The sequence below is a fragment of the Pundamilia nyererei genome, unplaced genomic scaffold (assembly GCF_000239375.1).
Source record: "Pundamilia nyererei isolate P.nyererei 1_Seehausen unplaced genomic scaffold, PunNye1.0 scaffold00010, whole genome shotgun sequence".
In the NCBI taxonomy this organism is placed as follows: domain Eukaryota; kingdom Metazoa; phylum Chordata; class Actinopteri; order Cichliformes; family Cichlidae; genus Pundamilia; species Pundamilia nyererei.
Window position 1 is genome coordinate 5007230 of NW_005187411.1, and position 19869 is coordinate 5027098.

Genomic DNA, 19869 nt, shown 5'->3' on the forward strand with positions numbered 1-19869 from the left:
GAGTGATATTGTTTAAAAGGGGGAAACCAGTTGGCACTGAGATGAGTGTAATTAACAAATAATCAAGCAGGAGAAGCTAAACCAGATGGCTGTGTGCAGGTCCTGATGCTGATACTCCTTCAGCTTAGCCCAAAAGCAAACAAATCCAAGCAATCCGCTGGGAAGAAATGTGTCATTTTAGCCCCACGGCTGCCAAAAGAAGACTATGAGTCATCCATATGAGTCTCATATGGATGAAAGACAAACAACCGCACCCAGCTGTGTGCCAATAAAGATAAGTTTTATTGACAGTGTCTGTTATTTCCATCTTTCAGCTATGGTTAACAGGGAAAAGGCCCAGTTTCAATCTAAATCATCCCCTGACTTATAGTAATAACCGAGTGGCACTCTAGCGCAACAAATTTGGCAAAATTAAGCCGCAGTTCATTTGCAGATCGCTTCTAATTCTCTAAAGCTCAAGCGCTAAAAATAAAATAAGATGCCCTAATGTAATGACAAGAAATCACATTAAACCGACCTTCTCTGACTCCCTCTCCACCCACCCCTTCTCATGCAAGCCTCTTTCTTTGCACAGTGTTTAGCCAGTCCACAGCTTTGGATGTTGCTTTACACTTTGATTACCTTCAAGCTGCTCACTTGCTCAATATGACTTGTGTGCCTGTACACCGGCCCACGGGGTAACAGGCTGATATGCAAAGCAACAAACAGCCCACATTTTACTATAGTCACTGATTTATCAAAGTGTTCCAGTAAGACAAAAATAGCAGTTAAAGTCAACTAGTTGAATGTTTCTGTGGGAACCCAACTAGTTTTTAGGAGCGTTTAAATGTGCATGACTCCAATGAGCATTAAAAGTATGTCAAACCACAGGTATGCATCTTAAATTAGATCTTAGATTATTACAGCCACAACCCCTCGACTCTGGATTTGTACTGAAGGAAGTTACAACGTCCTTTGCTGACTAGCTGGAAAATCAAGAAGTGTGAATTGGCCCCTCCCTGGATATCAAAATATTGCCCTAAGAGCAAGGAAAGGGCGTGGCAGACAGACAGACAGACAGACAGACAGACAGACAGACAGCATTGTGTGAGTCAACAGTGAAGCGGAGCTGTGGGTGACCATTTGTGGCAAAACCTCAAGCGGGCCAACTGACAACTGTCAATCATTTATTCTTAAACTGAGAAATGAGATTGCAGTTGTTCACCTATTACGCTTCCAAGCTATTTAATTAGGACAAATAAAGAACAGAGGACCCAGGACTAAAGGAGAACAGGAGAGTTCATGAAAAATCTGCAGGATTAAGACCAAATGTATACTTACAAATTTACTTCAAGGACTAAAGTCCTTGCAAGAAAAAGTCTCCTTAATAGTAAAGATGACTTTTTTTATTACATACTTGCTACTTTACCTGTTGATTGTTATCTGAGATGGAAAAGATTGAATTAATGAGTAATAAAGGGGTTCATTTCTAAAGAAAGCACCTGAGAGTCTTTTATAGTTGCCAAACATTGACTAACTGATTCACACAGAGTTCATTGTGAGAATGCTGTGCAACATCTACACTGAATAGCTAAAAGTAAGCGCACATACATGACCACTTTAAAGAGCGGCCCCCCACTAACTGGTGGCTTATTGGAAATGAGAGCATTTGCATTCATATCCTCAAAGCGTTTCTGCACCATATGTTAGTTAATCGGAATCCTTTTATAGACAAAAGCTACAGCTTGCAGTACCTCTCACCGCTCAGTGCTGTGTGTTCAGCTCAGCGGGAAAGATATATTATTATTGCTCACAGGTCAATTACAAGAGCTCCTGCAGAATCTGTGAAATCATGTAGGAGATTGACATTAGAAATTAATGCCAGCAGTTGAGAAATAAGCTGTCAGGGAAAACATAACCATTTTCGGAACGGTTCTTTCACCCAGGCAGCACTTACACAATGAGACCAGATGACAAGCAAACTTGCTACATTTCACTCGCAGATGTGATTTTACACTGTGAATGGACACTGTAGCATCTGTGATTTTTTTTCCCCTTCTTCGCTTTAAAAAGGTGCTTTCAACCAGAGCCCTCTGCCTTTGACATAAATCTAAGGAATTCTGGGATATGTAGGAACCAGTGTTCCCTCTGGGTTGCATGCAGTACTTTGCAACAAAGTTATATCGTTATAGAAGCCGCCACATGCCAAAAAGAAAAGAAAAGCAATATCAGACTTGATAGTCACAGGATTTGTTAAAAGATTAGGCTAAATGTGTTTTCTCTCGGCCTGGGATGGTTGTTTATTGAATAAACACTTTGCAGTAGACAAGCTCCTGTGCCGAGGTACGTTGTTCCTTCATTCATAATACATGGATCCCCTCTTCCATTATTGATTCACTCTGAAGTCAACCTTACCCTGGGGTACAGCACTCTTATTGTTTCAGAAACTAAGGCAGAATATCTGTGCTGCAGAATCGTTCAAGATTCAAGGGGATGAAAGAGGAGAAAATGCTATTCTGGATAAATGCACTGCATTTATGACAAGGAAAAAAGGGACACAGACCAGCTTGGGAAAGGGGGAGGAAGACCCCAAAAACAAAAAGTTGCAGATCTGAGATGCTGGTAAGGTGCCATGTCCATGCCTGCTACTGACAGAATATTTACTTCTGAAGCTGAGAAGTGGCTCCAATGAGGCCTGGTGAGAACCATTGTGAAGCTAAAGCCCCTTCCATCCTTTGTCTTCAGCATACAATGTCAAACAGGGATGTCTCAGCAAATCAATCACATGTCATTACAGAGTGTACAGATCACAGAGACAGGCAACATACGGATGTTTTGATAGGTAGCAAGTGCCAGTGTGCAGCCAGCGCTTAGAGGCCATAAGCTGTCAGGCAGTTTCTCCTGGCAGCTGTGGCACAGGGCTCAGTTCAGCTCAGCTTAAAGACGCTATATTATAGACTGACACAAACTGGCACTGGGAAAGAAGCTGAAAGGAAGGCAGGAAATCACTGTGAATGCTGAAGACAGATAAGCCTGTTTCCTGAAGCTCATTACCAAGTCAAACCCAGTGTCCATGTATGGGTGCCTGCATGCATATGAGGAAACATAAAGGCCTTCGGGGCTGATCTTTTTCCAGTTTTTCCAGTTCGTTTATCACCAAAATGATATCCTCACCCACAATCTGGATTTTAAAGCATGTCTATAAAGCAACTACTTCCCGCTCTGTTCAGGTTTTTATCTGTCTCATCAGCCAGGAATTTTGTGTTGGAGAGGAGCTGCAGCTGAGCAGGGAGACTGTGAGGAAAGAAAGTAGGGATAGTACAGGAACGAAGGGATGGGCGGCAAGTCCTTTATACTCTGGGCAAAGCTTATCTTTTTTCTCTTTTCCACAAAAACAACAGTAAGAGACTGCAACCATGCTAGCGACAGTTTCACGCTGCCCTGAAACACAGTTGTGCTTTGAGCTAAATGTTAACATTAAAACAATTTTGTCATGCTCACAAGTTATGCAGCTATAGTGTTTACAGTCGTCATTCAGTGACACCATCGCAATGTCTGGTCCCCACGGAAAATATCCACTTCCTGACTGCTTGACCAGTGGTTCCTGTTGACCATTCACCTTCTCACCACTCAGCCAACATGCTTAAAAAGGTGCGAAATTTACTTTTGCCATTTCCTGTTTGTTTTTGCATTTTTCCCCCAAGTTTCACTGCTACTCAGTGAGGAGTTGGACACCTTTGCAGACTAGTCGGCATCTTCCATACAAACCGCGGGCATTCACAGCAATCTAGCGTTTAATGACAAAACCATTCACAAGAATATTTGTGGGGCAGCACTCATTTTGTAACTAGTTTCACCAACTGCCGCAACCACTTGCCAACCATTTAGCAACCAGTAACTGCCAAGGGGTCACAAGGGGTCTGAGATGTTACTCATTTAGCATGCTAACATTTGCCAAGTAATAGTACAGTCACACTAAAGAAAATAATGGCTGCAGACTGTAATTGAAAAAACTGACTTTTTAAAAAATTCAGAGCAACTGACTGACAGACTGACTCTGATATCCATATCACCTGTGTGACTAACCGCCAATAAACTCAGGATGTGATTAGTAGTGTTTATGTGGAAATCTACATGTGGCCTATGAGGAAACCGATGACAGGCTCACAATCACAGACACACGCCTCAGGTATAAAGCACGAATGCTAAGCAGAAGTGAGAATTTGCATCGAGTCTACTAAAGGGCTTATTTACCCACTTGTGTCAAACTGTGTGTTATGATAAGAGTGGGGAAAATGCAATACAAAAGGTTCCCGTGGGTTACCGTGAGAGATAAACATCTAAAGACTGCCTTGATGAGTTTGACCTGCTGTCTGTTGGTGCCAACACCTTTTCCATAGATGAGATCTTTGCTTAAGGAATGACAAAATTTCACTCCAGTAAGCCTAAGTAGCACAGGTACACACACATACACACTCACAGGGGTAATATCACTTTTCATGAAAAGTATTCCTGTCCTCTCCATGTGTGTAGTCTGTGTTTAACACCCAGGGACTAAAATAGTTCCTTCCTGCACAAAGCCTCCCTTTACTCGCTGTGACGGGTGAGTTCCCATCTCAGCATGTGTGTGCATCTGCTTGTGTGTGTCTACACACACAGAGATAAATTTAGACAGTCATTAGCATAAAGCCCTTTTTTCCATGTCATTAAGTAAACCCACCCTTCCCCCCAAACACTCCTCCACCCATACAGCCTAAGCGACGCTACAGTCCCGCTCCGCACAGTCTCATTTGATTTCCATCAGCTGTAGTCCACAGTGACTCATGCAGATTCGAGTGGAGGGAGGGAACCAAAGCCTCGAAGTTAAACTCAACTAGTTCCACAGTCTGCATTCGATGCAAAACTGTCTGCGGAGGAAATATGGTGCACCACACATACACTGTCCTAATCCTCTTTAGAGAGTGGTGCAGTGCAAGCAGCAGTTTTCATGTTAGGTGACAACGAGAAAGAGCACTCATGTTTAATTCCCCGGGAGATTAAAAACAGCTGACGATAAGAGTGTTCTTAAACGTTACAGAAAGCGGGGACAACAAAAGGATGACAGAGGAAAAGAGATGAGGAATTTTCTTTCTGAAACGGAGGTAGGAAAATTATACAAGAGCAAATGTGTCCATGCATATATGAGGCAGTAAATTTCAATAACTTGTAATATAGTGAGCTCCATCCTCTGCCAAACAAACTCTCTGCGGGCAAAGACGTGGGAAATGTCACGAGTACTTTAGCCTCTGCCAGTAAATGTGCCACAATTGGTCATGGCTCCCAAAGACAAACTACCGTGTGTGTGTGTGTGAGTGTGTTTGTGTATGCGTGTGTGTTTGCTCAGCGCAACGAGGTTGTGCTGACAGTACGAGATCAAAAGTGGTCTTGTTCTTTCAGCCAACAAAAACAAAGCTCTGACATGTTTTGTGACACTGGCTATGTCTCTTTGCTAACTCGAATTTTTAAAAAAAAGAAGAAGAAATTAAAAAAAATACAAGTTTGACACTTTCACAAAGTCTCACTTAAGTCAGTTCAAAAGGCTGTCAGATGAATAAGATAGCCACTGAAAACTGTGGAATAGAGGCCTCACTCAGAGCCATAAACTCACCGTGTTGCCCAAGGCTATATTATGTTGGAGATAATGAGGAAAGTGTCATGCGGATAAGGCTAACCTAAAAGAAGTGTGCACTGGTGCACAAAGACACACACAAACAGAGACGTGTTAAACCCTGCAGTGTGGTGCTTTCCCCCTCGGAGCTGATCCACAGATCCCAGTCAGGCTCTACAGTCACTGCTATTAATAGTCGAACAATCAGACATTCCCCACAAGGTACAAAGTAGCACTGGGCCAGAACCATGCTGATGGTGTGTGTGTGTCTCCAGGAAAGTGTTTGAACCTGTCCCAAGCAAAGATTATATGGCAGCTTTTAATCATAAATATCATCTGAGCCCTCCCCCACAAAAATCATCTTGGATACCTAAGAAGGTGTTACGATAAAGTCGTCCTTCCACAGATGCACTGACCTTGAGCTCGACCTTCATTCCATCCATATTGTACATTACTGAATCAATGCAAACTGAAGAAACAAGTCAAGTCCAGTCCAGTTTAAGATTATGAGTCACATGTACTAAATGGGCCCAAATAGCATGCGAGTACAGTCTCCAAATAGGACTCATATGTGTGGTTAGTTTTACGAGCGATTTACAAAAGTTGTGCTGTTTTCTAAACACAGGCGTAGTCAGTTCATTTCAAATCAAGGGCAAAAAAAACCCAAGATATTCTTTTTTTTTCTCCTGTGTTAAATATCGGCGCAATTTGGAGTAAATTGCACGTCGTAAACGCAAGTAAATCAGTTTGGGGCTTGATTTCTAATATTCTCCTCCCTATATTTTGCACCTTCAGAAAGGAACTCCCAAAAATGCTGCACAAAAATTTGTTTTACGATTTTGAATTTGACAGTCTTTTTAAAAGTATATTAATTCAGTTTTGTTTGTTTTGTCTTCCTTTCTTTTAATACATCAGTAAAAATAAAAACAACCGCAAACTGCAAGTTTATCAGAGTACACACAATGGTCACCTCACAGTCAGAGCAACCAGGCTGTAGCATTTATTCAAGCATCGGGTATCCTATATAGTGCCCAGGAGTAAAAAAAAAAAAAAAAAAAAAAAAAAAGAAAATGCACACATAACCCTCCCTAAAAAAAATGCATGCAAATAATTAGAATGATTAAATTTTGCTGGAAGGGTTTAAAGAAGCTGTATTATTATCTTATCTCTGTCACATTACCTAAGGGACCGACTCCAGAGCCTGTTCTCTGGACGGCTGCTGTTTCACATGAGTGTGTGTACTGATTCATGAATGCAATACATTTTTTGGTGTAATTGATTGCATGTCAAGTTTTGGCCCAAGGGCAAAAAAAAATACTGGGCTGTTGCCCACACAGGTCACCTCACTTTACTCACACAGAGCTGCTGGGGAATTGCTAATAAAGATGAGCTAGTTACATCTCGAGCGTCTAAGCAAACTTTAATCACCACCCTTATGTTGTTCGAACATGAGGCCACAGCTGTGCACATGGAATGTGCAAAGACAGCATTTCAAAGGGAGGGCAGGCTGCCATGTGTGATCAGCCTTGCTTTAATAATCCCCTTCAATACTTTAAAAGTGAAGTAGAGGAGCTGGATCTAATCTTAAAGACGTCATATCAAGCCAGCAATTAAACTAAAGGTGGCTCTGTTGTCTCTGACTCAATCTGCATGTTTCTGAAATACCTTATTTAAACTTCTCCACCCCCAGCCGAGAGCTATAATAAATTAATCTACAAGAGCATGACAGCTTTGACAAACACTGTCAGAAGGCCTTTTTTTACTAAGTGAACCAGCTCTGCAAAGATTTCCTGAGTGTAACTCTTAAAGAAAGCCTTTGCTTCAGCCAATGAGGACCAATGCAGAGAGTAAAACAGCCTAAGAAAAGTGCGGCCCTAAACTTGCCATAAATAGTCAAATGTATTCAAACCAGTAACTGCTTGATAACACTTTGCAAGTTAAAGGAAACTGGCACTGACCGCTGGCATCACCACAAATAGTTCACAAGAATTTACAGTTCATATCAGCAACAGAGGATGCAGGCTTTATTAGCTCGGCTATCGGACCTACCAGCACAAAAGACAGGTTTTTGTGTAAAGTTACAAAAGACTGTAAATGCAGGGATAATGTTACATAAGCAAGTTAAGTAACCGACATTAGCTGGATGGATGAATGTTCTGTGGTTGTTCTTCTGTGGTAATACATTTCTATTCTACTACTGATGGTCGCTGAAAGACATATCATCTGAAACCACGTCCCCCTTCACAGGTGTACCCTACAGGAAAGTAGAAGTGGAGTTTGTGTGTAGACACGCTTGTTCTAAAATTATCTACAGCGTGTCTTTGATATCTCTTTGTAACTGAGAGAGAGCGATCAAATGCTAGAGAAACCCAAGCAACTGCGGCCACTTTCTATATTAAAAATAGCAATAGGTGAAACTCAGCATGTGCAGAGTGGCAACTGCTAAAATGTTTCTGAATGGACAAATACGATCAGCCAGGCATCGTACAAGCAAAATGGATACAATGGCTCTTTCTAAATTCAAGGCTGTGCTATCCTTCAAAAAGTATCAAGAACCTGTGTTACAATGCTCGGTCAATTGGCGCAGAAGTGACTGGCTATCAGCAGAAGTTGGCAATGTGACAGAAAACACTCGAGGCTGCTTTGATGCACATGTACATAATGTGGCGAAGCTTCAAGCACAATATGCTTTCATGTTTGCAAGGGGAGGGATGACAAATCTAGCAGACCATGGCACACTAATTTGTAACTTTGTCAGCTGAAGCGTGCACATAGCATTGTTCACCTGTAAGTACAAATTAAAAAGCATCGTGTGGCACAACTAATCAGATTCAAGGGAATCGATAGCAGAAGGTGCTGGAGAGTGAACACGATGAATCAAGTCCCACTTTTCAAATGACAATACAACTCGTACTTTTTTAGTCAACATTTGTGTTGACTAGTTGGAATGTACAGCCAGACAGAGGCCTGGTGAATGTGACTGTCTTCCAGTGAGGGTCAATTCGTTGTATGCCCACGTAGTACTGTGCAAAAGTCTTCAGCCACTCCTCAATGCTTTATTTTTTTGAGGAAATGGGGAAATAGGAACAACAACGTAATGAAATGTGCACACATAGATGGAAATACAGTATATAAGGCAAGAACAGTTTGTTCAGCTTACCAATAAACTCCCCGTGGCAGGTTTTCTTTAAGTTCTTTAAGTAGTCTTCGGGACTAGTTCTCCAGGACATTCAAAGCTCTTCTTTGGATCTTGGCTGCCTTTTGTTCTATTCTCTGTCAAAAATGACCTCACACAGCTTTAATAATGTTTAAGTCCGGGCTATGAAGAGGACAATATGTGACTGATCGTGTTCCATTTTGTGCTTTTTTCCAGATGGTTGCTTGGTGGATCAAGTTTGACATGATCCCCAACACCAATGGCTTAAATACAGCCTCAAACTATGAGCCTCCACTGTGTCTTACAGGTGGCTGTAACCAGTGTTGTACTTCACTCTTGACCACCTCTGCACTGTAGGCAATTTGAACCACCAATCTCTCATTTGGATTCATCACCCCGCAAGACCTGTCGCCACTGATTTGCAGTCCAGTTCTTGTTTAATTTGGCATACCTAAGGCTTTTTTTCTTTTTCTTTTTTTTTTACAGTTTACCTTACTTTCTTGGCATTATTGTCCCACTGAGACCAATAATGATGAGGTTTTGGTCTAGATAAATCAACTTAAAAGGTTTTCCTATTTCCTAAGGACATGGAGTTTCATGTACTCTTCCTCTGCTGCCCTTGCAGGCCTGCCACTTGGCAAGAGAAAACAAACAGGTTAGGGTAAAAGGACTGGACTGAAAATGAGTAGAAAAAAGCAGGCAACTTAAAATACAAGCTGGGATAACTATTGTTCAAGACTACTTTAATAAATTAAAGTCTGACTCCATAGAAGCAAAATATTAAGAAACATACAGTGCAAGACTTTTGCACAGTACTGTATATTCTCTTATTTATATTTATATTGGATGCATCTCCTTCATCTTGTTTGACGAAATGAAAAAAAACTGGCTGTGGAATGAATTCGACATTTTATTTGTCCGAGGAAGCCCTTGTATTTGATAAGCTTGCGGAGAATATATTCAGGCGCTGCTTCATGAGTTTTAAATTTGTTTATATGGGTTAAAAAAATAAATAAAAAATTTTTAAAAATCCTTTTTTGCTGTGCACCACTGGATAAACTGACAACTATCATTTAATTACTTTGAGAAAACTTTCCGAAGCTGCAGTTTCCTAAAGTACAGCCTCGCTCAGTGACACCTAATAAAGTAAGACTGTGAGCTTTGCCTTCACCATCATAACCTAAAGCAGATCTTCTCAGATGAGTTTTGCTTGGTCACATAAATTCACATTCTGCAACATCAAATTTATAGAAATTTGACTAGCCTGTAATTTGAAACAGCTAAAATGAGCCCCTGAAAATATCTTCTCTGTGCCACCTATATGCTGTGCCACTCAAGTACTAAACTGGCACTCCAGGCCCGAGAGTGCAGGCTTTTTAGAAACCCAATCCACCCTCATAGCACCACACCATTACCAACAGAACTAATGAGTTAGTATAGCTGAGTCATGTGTACATCCACTTTTGTGGCGAGCACTTCAGACTGAAGAGGAGCGACAGCTGCACAGATTTCCCTCTCTTTCTCAATCTACAACCTACCTGCTTTGCTCTACCATGCAAACAGCAAAACCCATAACAACAGGCATTAGTAGATAAACTACATTACAGGATATACGGAAATCACTTGACTGTGTGTGTGTGACATAACAGATGCCTTGTATCACACTTGACTGATGCTTTCAGCCTAATGGCTTTGCCATTCCATGACTGCATTTATGGTTAGTAAGAAATACATCCATACCCATCAGAGTTATCACTTCAACCCTAATACAGGATGAGGTCATGGTGAATACTGAGAGTGGAAGAAAAAGGGGGGAGCTCCAAGTTTTGCTCAAAGATTACCAAAACCAGCTAACCAGTGAGTCTCCAGACAACTTAAGAATTTGGGAAAAATCACTTGAAAGGGTAAATAAAAGGGTGACTGCCACGCTATGATGATAGAACGCAGGTTTGCGCACAGTTTGTCTCTCTATAATGTAGCAGACTCAGTGAGGGAAAGAAATATATGAAAGGCAGCAGCAGAATATTAATCGCTGTTGAAAAGAAATTAAGAATAAATGGTCCAAAACTCACAAGAGGTGCAACAAATTTAATTTTCCTAATAACATTTAATGGAACTTAATCAGGACATTATGGGGGAGAAGTACTACAAAATGCAGTTTTAGTAATTACACTGATTAAGATGTGTAAATTGGAAAGCTATGGGCTGATCCTTCCTCTACGGTCAGATCTTGTACTTCTCTGGCTTTTGCTGTATGTCACACTTGTAACAGATAAGTGTCATAAACACATAATCATTACGTCTAATTGCATTTAGAGGGAGCTTGTCTGCTTGTTATTATTACTGCGTTGCCTGTTATCAGCAACTAACAACAAAGCATTCCCATATTCCCAAAGAGGAATTACACAATGCTTGTATAGTTGATAGCTAACCATAATAACACAACAGCCACTGGCACTGTATTACAGAGAGCTAAGGGACCGAAATCAATTGAAAGGATACAACTCCCAAGAGGTCAGCCAATTAAAGACAAAGGGGAGGTAGGGAAACTCTAACAAGACCCAAGGGCTTAAAATGAAGACCAGAAGCCCCAAGGCAGGGGACTCTGGGAACTCAGTCAGTGGCAGGAGACTTTGGAGAGGAGCAAACATAGGATTTTTCAGGCAAGGCTTATCCAAGCTCTGCTATCGCTTTACTAAATTAACTGAAAGAAGCAAATGTTTGCTTTAAGGCTAATAAGAGGAACATTAAGTTCATTTTACAGGAAATCAGAGGTATCTGGAATTATTTTGAGTCCCCTTTCAAGATCCCGTTTTTTTACACTATAGATGTGACTACTTTTATCTGCTTTCAAACCTCAGTTAAACGCATTTTAACCTAACCATTAAACTGAATTGTGTCACAGATCACAGGGAATTGACAGTGGATAAAAGAAAAGTGGGAGTCAAACCCTCAAGCACCGTGTGGGCTCAAAGGCCTTACAGCACAATAGCTGGGTAGGCAATCCAGCAGCAGCAACAAAAGAAAGCTTGTTATTGTGATAACAGACATGTCCGTTGACTGTGACAGACTGCAATCCAATATGTAGCACAAACAGAAGATTGATTCTACAGCTGGGCCTTTTGGGAGCACAGGACACAGAGCAGAGCCGCCTGTACACCGTGAGCCCCAAAGACTATATCTTTATATCAGACAGTGCACAGTGAAATTACCACTGAGCTACAAAACCTGCATGTTCACGGAATACCTCTCAGCACGGGTACAAATGCTCTGCTATTTCAAGATGAAATGACAAAGGTGAGAAATTGGTACTTTTGTGGCTGAGCCATCAAATCACTGGAGACTAGAGAGAGTACTGTGTAATCCATCAGACAGTATTTCTCTGCATCACAAGGCAGGGCCACTACGGTCTACTGACACACTCACGTCTGCAATAACCAGCTGAAATCTCAAAGCTGTCTCTGAACCTGAATATATGCAAGCTCCTGCCTCCCAGCTTTAAAGGTCACTGCTTACATTAAAAACATCTCATCCAAAATCTCCACTGAATATTTGAGATCTATAAAGACCCTAAGTAAATGAGCAAAATGCCTTTTATTGGTGAAGTCGTGCCAGTCGTGGCAGTGTAGCCTATGAGTGCACCACCTGCAAAACACAACATGGTACAGTTGGAAATTTCCACACTGCCATGCTCCTCTGAGACATCCCACACACCTGCACAGGTGGTAGTGCCGTCAGCCTTTTGAATGCAAGTAAACTTTATCAAGTCACATCACGTTTACCCAGAACACTGAATAGAAATGCAAAGTATATCATGCGTGAACTATGTAAACTTAATACAACAAGATCATTGGTTACAGACACGATCACCACCCTGTAGTTTTAGCCACTAGGCCTGAGCGCTGTAAGGAAACAAAACAATAACACGCTGTAATGGCTGCATCAACCATCTGTGCATCACAAAGATGGTATTTACTGATGTCAGTGGATGATATTTATCTGTTGGGTCACATCTTCTACTAGTTGTTGGGTTTGTGAAAAAAAAAAAAATCTTCATTTTGTCGGTTGAGGCACCTTTTTTTCTGATTTATGCCAAGGCAACATGTATGACTTGTCAATTATTTATCAGTTGTTTGTCCTATACAAGACACTGTCTTATTAGACGTTAGTGCCATGGGTCATGTGACTTATCACAGGTGATTTAAGATTGTGCCGCCCAGTGTTTCATTGTCTGCTGAAGAGCAGGTTTGCCTAAAATGTCACAACTAGATGCAATAAGTAAGAAAACTGTTGAGTCCTGTAGTGTGCAAGCCGTTCATTTTTTCCATGTTATATTTTTTCAGCTCTGCACCTGCACCGCATGATGTGCATGGATTTGTTCCCGTTTTATATTAATCAAAAAAATTATATTATGGCATTAGCTATCAGCTGAATTGCTTTTTTAAAGGACAGTACAGAAGTGCACAATGGGTGCACTGCAATGTAAATGCAAGACAAAGAATAGCTGCACGTACAAAAAAAGTTTATCAACTGATCTCTATTGCACTGTTGACAAGCAAGAAGGCTGTATCTGTTGTTTCACATGCATTTGGTATTGCTATCACCAGTTATTATAACTATATTAAGTTAATTCAAACATCACTTTCAGCCTACAAATGTCTAAAACAAAGGGTTAGTGCATATATACTTCATGGAGTCTCTTAGTAGGCCTCCAGCTGCTGCATATTGAAACAGCTGCAGAAGGAACATCACAGCTGATGCTGCAAGTTACAAAAGTCCCTTCTAGCTTCAGTGTCATCAAAAAGAGGAAAATTGAATTTGGCCATTACCGAAGTCGTTTCTGGTATGGAGTCATACATTTATAGATGGACTGCATAATTCATTCAACTGGGTTATTTTTGATTTTCTGTCACTCAGCTGAATGATGATTTGGACCCAATGAGCCTTGATAATAAGCAAAGCAGCTGTGAGGTTATGTGAACTGGACATTTCAGATTGAAACTGGATCTGCGATGCCTCGACCTGTTTGAAAACAAACAAACAAACAGGACGTGCAAACGTTAAATCCAAGAGATTCGATTTGATTTATTTACCCACCAGCTCTGAAAATGGCAGCTAAGGCAGCTCTGCTTAATTGTGCAAATACGTGATAGAACACCAAGTCCTAAAGGGAGTAAGAGAGAGCAATAAGTGTCCAGCATCCTCACTGAAAGTGGATATCTGAAACAAAAACTGTCTTTCATGCTTCCTGATAAAAAAAAAAAGGATCTGTAGACCAGTCGACATAAGAAGACTGAGTAGGAGGAAGATGGGATGGGGATGATTTCTTCATGAACACTGTATCTTTAAGACTAAGTGCATCAATTTGTACTAGATATGGCACAGTTTAGGATTTTGGAATGTAATTGTGTGTAATCTTTTCTCCTATAAAAACTCTTGAATCAGAGTAGGTGAATAGTGTCTGTGTGGGCACACAAAATGCAGTGGGAGGTCTTATTCAAAGTAGTGCCGGCATGTTACTGACAGAAGGCGGGCAGTGTGTGATGGAGAGAAAAAGAAGAGAGAAGGAAAAACAGTGTCATTTTAGATTTTACAGCTTCTGTTATAGCTCTGAGACGAGCCAGTGCCGAGGAGTCCTAACATACAGGGAGGTGCTAGACCAAAGCAGGTGTTGATGTCCACGGGACCGCACAGAGTAGAAATGGAAATGTAGGTATTTTAATGCCAAACGCTGCGGTTGAAACATGCTAAATATTGCAGGATACAAGAGAATAAAAATCTCAACAGCTTAGCATGAGATTTGGTTCCAGTCAGCTACAGATTCCTCTAATAATTCTAAAACTTATTATACAACTATTGCAATCAAAAAACAAGCAAATAAGTTTGGATCCCAGGGATGTACACGCCTTACTTCATGTGACTGAGTCCTCAACACATGACACTCCCTGCAGAAACTGGTACATTCTACGGAGGAGAAAAATAATGGCACATTCTTGTCTCCACATGTAGCTTCAACTGAGGATGAAAGACTGGTTTACTGCTTGACACAGCAAGACAAGGAGTTAAACATTGACTAAGTAGCTGTGTGCAGGGTCTGCCAATGGAGATGCAAACCACGTAGTTTATTCACAAATGACACAATCCATGATTCTGGACACAACTATTTTGTGTAACAAAGTTACATTTTTACTTTTAAAATATGGTAAAACACTAGCACTAGTGCTTGGCTGGGGAAGCAAACATTCCCCACCAAAAACCTTCTATAATGACTTCAAGACTTGCATGTGAAGAAAAATGCATGGCATTAGGAGCATGCCACTCTAGGAGGAGAACATTTTTGGGGAACTTTTTTTATGCTTTCTACCACAAAGTGTTATTCAGACTAGTTATGGCAAATGCCGAAAGCAATGCGGGGAATAAAAAGTAAATCGAGGTTTGATTTCAGATCACAGTTAACAAAAAGAACATTACCTGACATTGACAAGGAAGGTAGCAAGGTAGTTATTTCAGTACAAATGCACGAGATTAGAAAAGACACAAAAATGGGCCTTATCTGTCTTAGACTAGTCAGACGCTTTTACAGACAAACACACCATCTCTGCTGTCCAGAGCTTTGAAACCACCATTACAGATCATTATGGACTGATCCACCAGAGTTAGTGGGTGTGGTGCCTGTGAGTGGAGCTAAAGTGCCAATGTTTTGCACTACTTCAAGAATCTACCAGTGACAAATATACTTCAAAATAATCCACACAAGGCACAGCTATCAAAAGTTACCCAACCCGTCTCCATGCTGTTTAAAAAAAATGCCCAAAGACCTGGCTTTGGGCATTTTTTTTAAACAGCATGGGTCTCTCTTCTGGTGAACAACACAACACTGTCACATGTTTTCGCGGTTTGGGAATTTTTTAAAGAGGGATTCATGAGCTAAGATTCCTACAGCTATGAACCTAAAATAAAGCCTTACATCATAATCACAAGCCTGATTTTTTTTTTTAAACAGCTCACCTTTAACTATACAGTGATAGATTTTGTATGTAAGAGTGAAAAAACAATGCAGTGGGTTAATCGTTCCTGCCTGCATACTGACTCTTTAAGGAATATTTAAGTGAAATTTAAATACATTTAAACTAGTAGACCTCAATTAGACTGGAGGACCCGATGGAATATTTAAGAGATCCCAGTTTGGAAGAGACTGGATTAGGATCTGGGCATCGAAATAAAGACACAAAGGGCATTACCGTTAGTGTAGCTTGGCTAAGAACTAGCTGATGGTGACAGTGAACCACCAACTGTGATATTTGTGTGCGTGTGCATGTGTGTGTAGTCGTTTTCAGTGAAACCGCAATGTATAAATGCTAAGCTAACGATTTGGTAGTGCGCATCACCAGCCTCTGCTAACCTCAGATCTACGGATGCTTCCCAACTGTGACAAACATGTATCGTAACGTGCCTTTCGCTTCACCGATCAATTTTTTTCTTCATCCAAACACATACCTGGTCAAGAGGGAGGTTGATAATTTCACTGAGCGGCTGCAACAGAGTGGATCCAGTGCATGATGCTGTCGTTTGGGTAGCCATGCTTGGACGGTGTCCGTAAATCCTTTCGTTTCCTTTCCTCCCCTCGGTTCACTTCGCTCCCCTAGGCTGCTGCAATGACAAATACACTGCCGCCGCCGCTGTTCCTGCCGCTGCTGCTGCTGTTGTTGCGACGAGCTGTACTGTTGTCATCCACGGCACACACTCAACGAAGAGTACACAGCCGGAACGAGAGAGTTACCCGTATGTTCTTTCTTGCAACTCGTAGTTATATATGTATTAGCTACGAGTTGCAAGAAAGAAACACGTTTGAAAACGAAACCACATTTAAGCCCCCTCTCGCCTTACACAGCATGCTAATTATTTACATTGAAGAAAAGTGGCAACTCCTGTTAGGAGCACGCGCAATGTAAGTTGTCGTAAAAAAAAAAAGAATATCCACCGCTATTTATTCACGAGCTGAGGGTTGTTTTTGTTTTTTTGTTTGTTTGTTCTATCTAACGTTTAATATAATCTTCGTTCAATTTCATTAGCTCAAATAGGACACAGCGGTTGCTACTTTTGAAGGCTAGCGCGTGAACTATCTCGATTGTACAACACCTTTGATGACAATGACGTCGACAATGGTGACGGTGTGGGTGGAGAGATGGCGACCCAGCCCTCCCTGACAACATTTTTTGACCCCTGTGTGCGGAGAACGTGAATCCCATTATCCAGTGCCACTGTCGTAAATCCGCATTTGGATTCGGGGTCCTCGAGGCAAATTGAATTTAAACGTGAGGGATGCTGCACGCTCCGCCCCCCTCCGTTCCACTGTCATTTACACCATTCCACACGCGAAGGGGGGAGAAAAAGCATGACGTAAGGGGTGTTTTTGGTAATACTCGTTTAAGAAAAAGACAAAAACGAAGTTGGTGTAAAAAAAAAACTAAAAAAAAGCAAGACCTTTATCTCAAATATCAGCATTGGTCCTTTATAGCGACATTAAAAGGAGGTAAACATGACTTCAGGGGTCACCATCTGTATAACCTGAGGGTGGTTATATAAAGATTATTATATTACACTTAAGTAACTCACGGATATTTCTAACATCGAAATTATGTAATATAATATCGCTCAAAATGTCAGTATTTGCACATTTCCTTTTTATACCTGCTAGATACTGTTTAAATGTATAGTGCCCCTATTACTTTTCACAATGTCAGTCATTATTTTCATGATGAACGTCATTGTTTTTATTTATTTTATCACTGTTGTGTATATAAACCTTTTTCCGCTTATAGATTATGATTTTTTTTATTCTTTAGCCTGTGGCTGTAACAGTCATTTCTATTGCTCTATTTAATCTATCTGTTTTTTTCGATTTGAGAATGTAAGACAGGATGTTGCCTTTCACTTTCCACTGCATCATGAGGCTGAAAGGAAAACACCATTGAAGTCCATCAATCTGAAAGGTGTGCAGGTGCAGCCTTGCACGTTATGAAAATGATGTGTTTTCCCAAAGGCTTTGTATATGCCTTTTGTATATGAAAATTAGCAAACCAGAAAAGTCACACAACTAGTTTTATTCTCCGTCTGCTATCAGCACCATCTAGTGGTTCCCACTAAATTTTCCTTTTAACCTGCTTAGGTATAAAGTATCGGATATATATTTAAAATGGGATTATAAATAACTCGTTTATATTTTCACTGAAGTGTTAGTCATAGTGTGTGGTTAAGTTTTCCCTAAATAATCCAGTTATGTTTTGTTTAAAGCGGTAAAGCTGGTGTCTGCACCAGGCCACAGTAGCCAATAGAGGGCAGCGCGTACTCATAAACAGCAGCTCATTCGCTTTTTCACTAGTCCTGCAGTATATGAAAACTTTAGAGTCAAAGCTTATGTATAATCCCAGTATAGTAAACATATTACATTTTATTAGGTTTATAAAGACACAAAAAAAATACACCATGTGCTTTTTGGTCTCCAGTGTTTATTTGTATATGATTAAGTAATAAAGGTAACTTTATATATAAGAAATATTTTAATGACACTGGTACAAGGATCGGCTTGACTGAGTTAAATGCATTGCATAGCATTGATCAAATCAGACTCGTTCAGCATGGCACAGCTCAGTGGACTCCTTAAGTGCCTCTTAATTAAAAGCAGGGTGATGTGTAACACAACTCTCTAATCTTTTGTTCCACCCCAACACAAAATGCATCACCTTGGCACACATAACAGCACGACAGCTGCTGTGGAGATACAGACTAGAGGCCAAATGGAGGATGAAAAGATTAAGATGTAGAGGAGCAATAAACACAGAAGACTCTCAGTTTGCCTGGTGTACGGGCAGACAGATTAGGTATACTGTCACAACTTCCCGCTTCTTAGCAGGAGGGAACTGGAGTAAGAGGAAAAAGGGAGCAGAAAGGGAAAGTTAAAGGAAACATCTGCATCATCCAAAGGAGTCTTAGCAACTTAACAACTTACTGAAGCTACTAGAACTGTCTGAAAATTTCTCTTAAATGACATTAAGTTACACTTCTTATATTACATTAAGTGTTACTTAAACCTGTGCCCAGTGTGTGTGAATGCACACAAGAAGCTACTAAACACATCCCAGACAATGCATGTAAATATTTTTTGCAGGTGTATAGATTAAAGTGGATTTCAAGCATCACATTTTATCAAATACATTTTATCAGCTGTCAGGGGTAGACGAGTCAGCTTGATTTATAATTTTTTCTTCTATTTGTGAAGTTTTTTTTCTCTATTTACTCTAATATAAATACTGGCTCGCTGCCATGCATAATCTTAACTGAGACAATACAGCAGCGTAAATAAGCTCAACTGCTAAAGCAATATTTAATGCACGTGTGTGTGAGCGTGTGTCATGAGGAGTGTTCTTGTTTAAGAGGCTTGTGTTTTTTCTCTCATACGTCTGTGTCCTACACTTGCATGTGTTTTTGCTGGCAGCCTTGGTGGTCTTGTTTGCATCACTCAGTATCATTTTTACCTTGACTTTTGCTTTTAAAACTGTATTTTGCAGTTTTATTTGGAATCAGTCTGACTCCATGGGAGAATGACTAGGCATATTTTTTTTTGTGCTATCGCTTGTGCGTGTCTGGCTGTGAGGATTGAGGATGCTCAATTATTTAACAGTCGCTGGTGTATCATAAGGTTTTCTGAAGCTGCGCATCATACTGGATGCTAAAGGAGTCCATGAAACGTTAAAGAAAAGCTCCATGTGCAAGAAAGAAAATGGCTTGCATAAGATTACACTTGAGAGCAGAACTGTAACTGTAGTGGGTGTAATGAATTGTCAGTTGATTCATCCACTTAGGAGTGTGTGAGACTGGATGGCATCAGCGCCTTTGCAATTGTCAGGCATTTATTTATACTGAGGCCCTCTGGAGATTGCACCTTCACTACACTATGCTCTCCTGGAACACTCACATACACTTCTTGTACCGCAGCTCTTATGTAATTACCGTTAATCATTCATAACTACACAAAGACAACTGTGCTTTTGTTCTTTACCGATGATATCCAATTAAATTGTGAAAA

At 40.6% G+C, this 19869-nt stretch overlaps 1 protein-coding gene across 1 annotated transcript in view; it reads right to left on the reverse strand.

The window, feature by feature from the left end:
* Window positions 1-16584, reverse strand: part of mboat2a (membrane bound O-acyltransferase domain containing 2a) — a 42288-nt gene extending 25704 nt beyond the window's left edge. The window contains exon 1 of the mRNA XM_005723919.1: window positions 16281-16584. Coding sequence (XP_005723976.1) covers window positions 16281-16364 — 84 coding nt within the window. The 5' untranslated portion in view covers window positions 16365-16584. The remainder of the gene's footprint in view (window positions 1-16280) is intronic.
* Between the last annotated feature and the right edge of the window lie 3285 nt (window positions 16585-19869).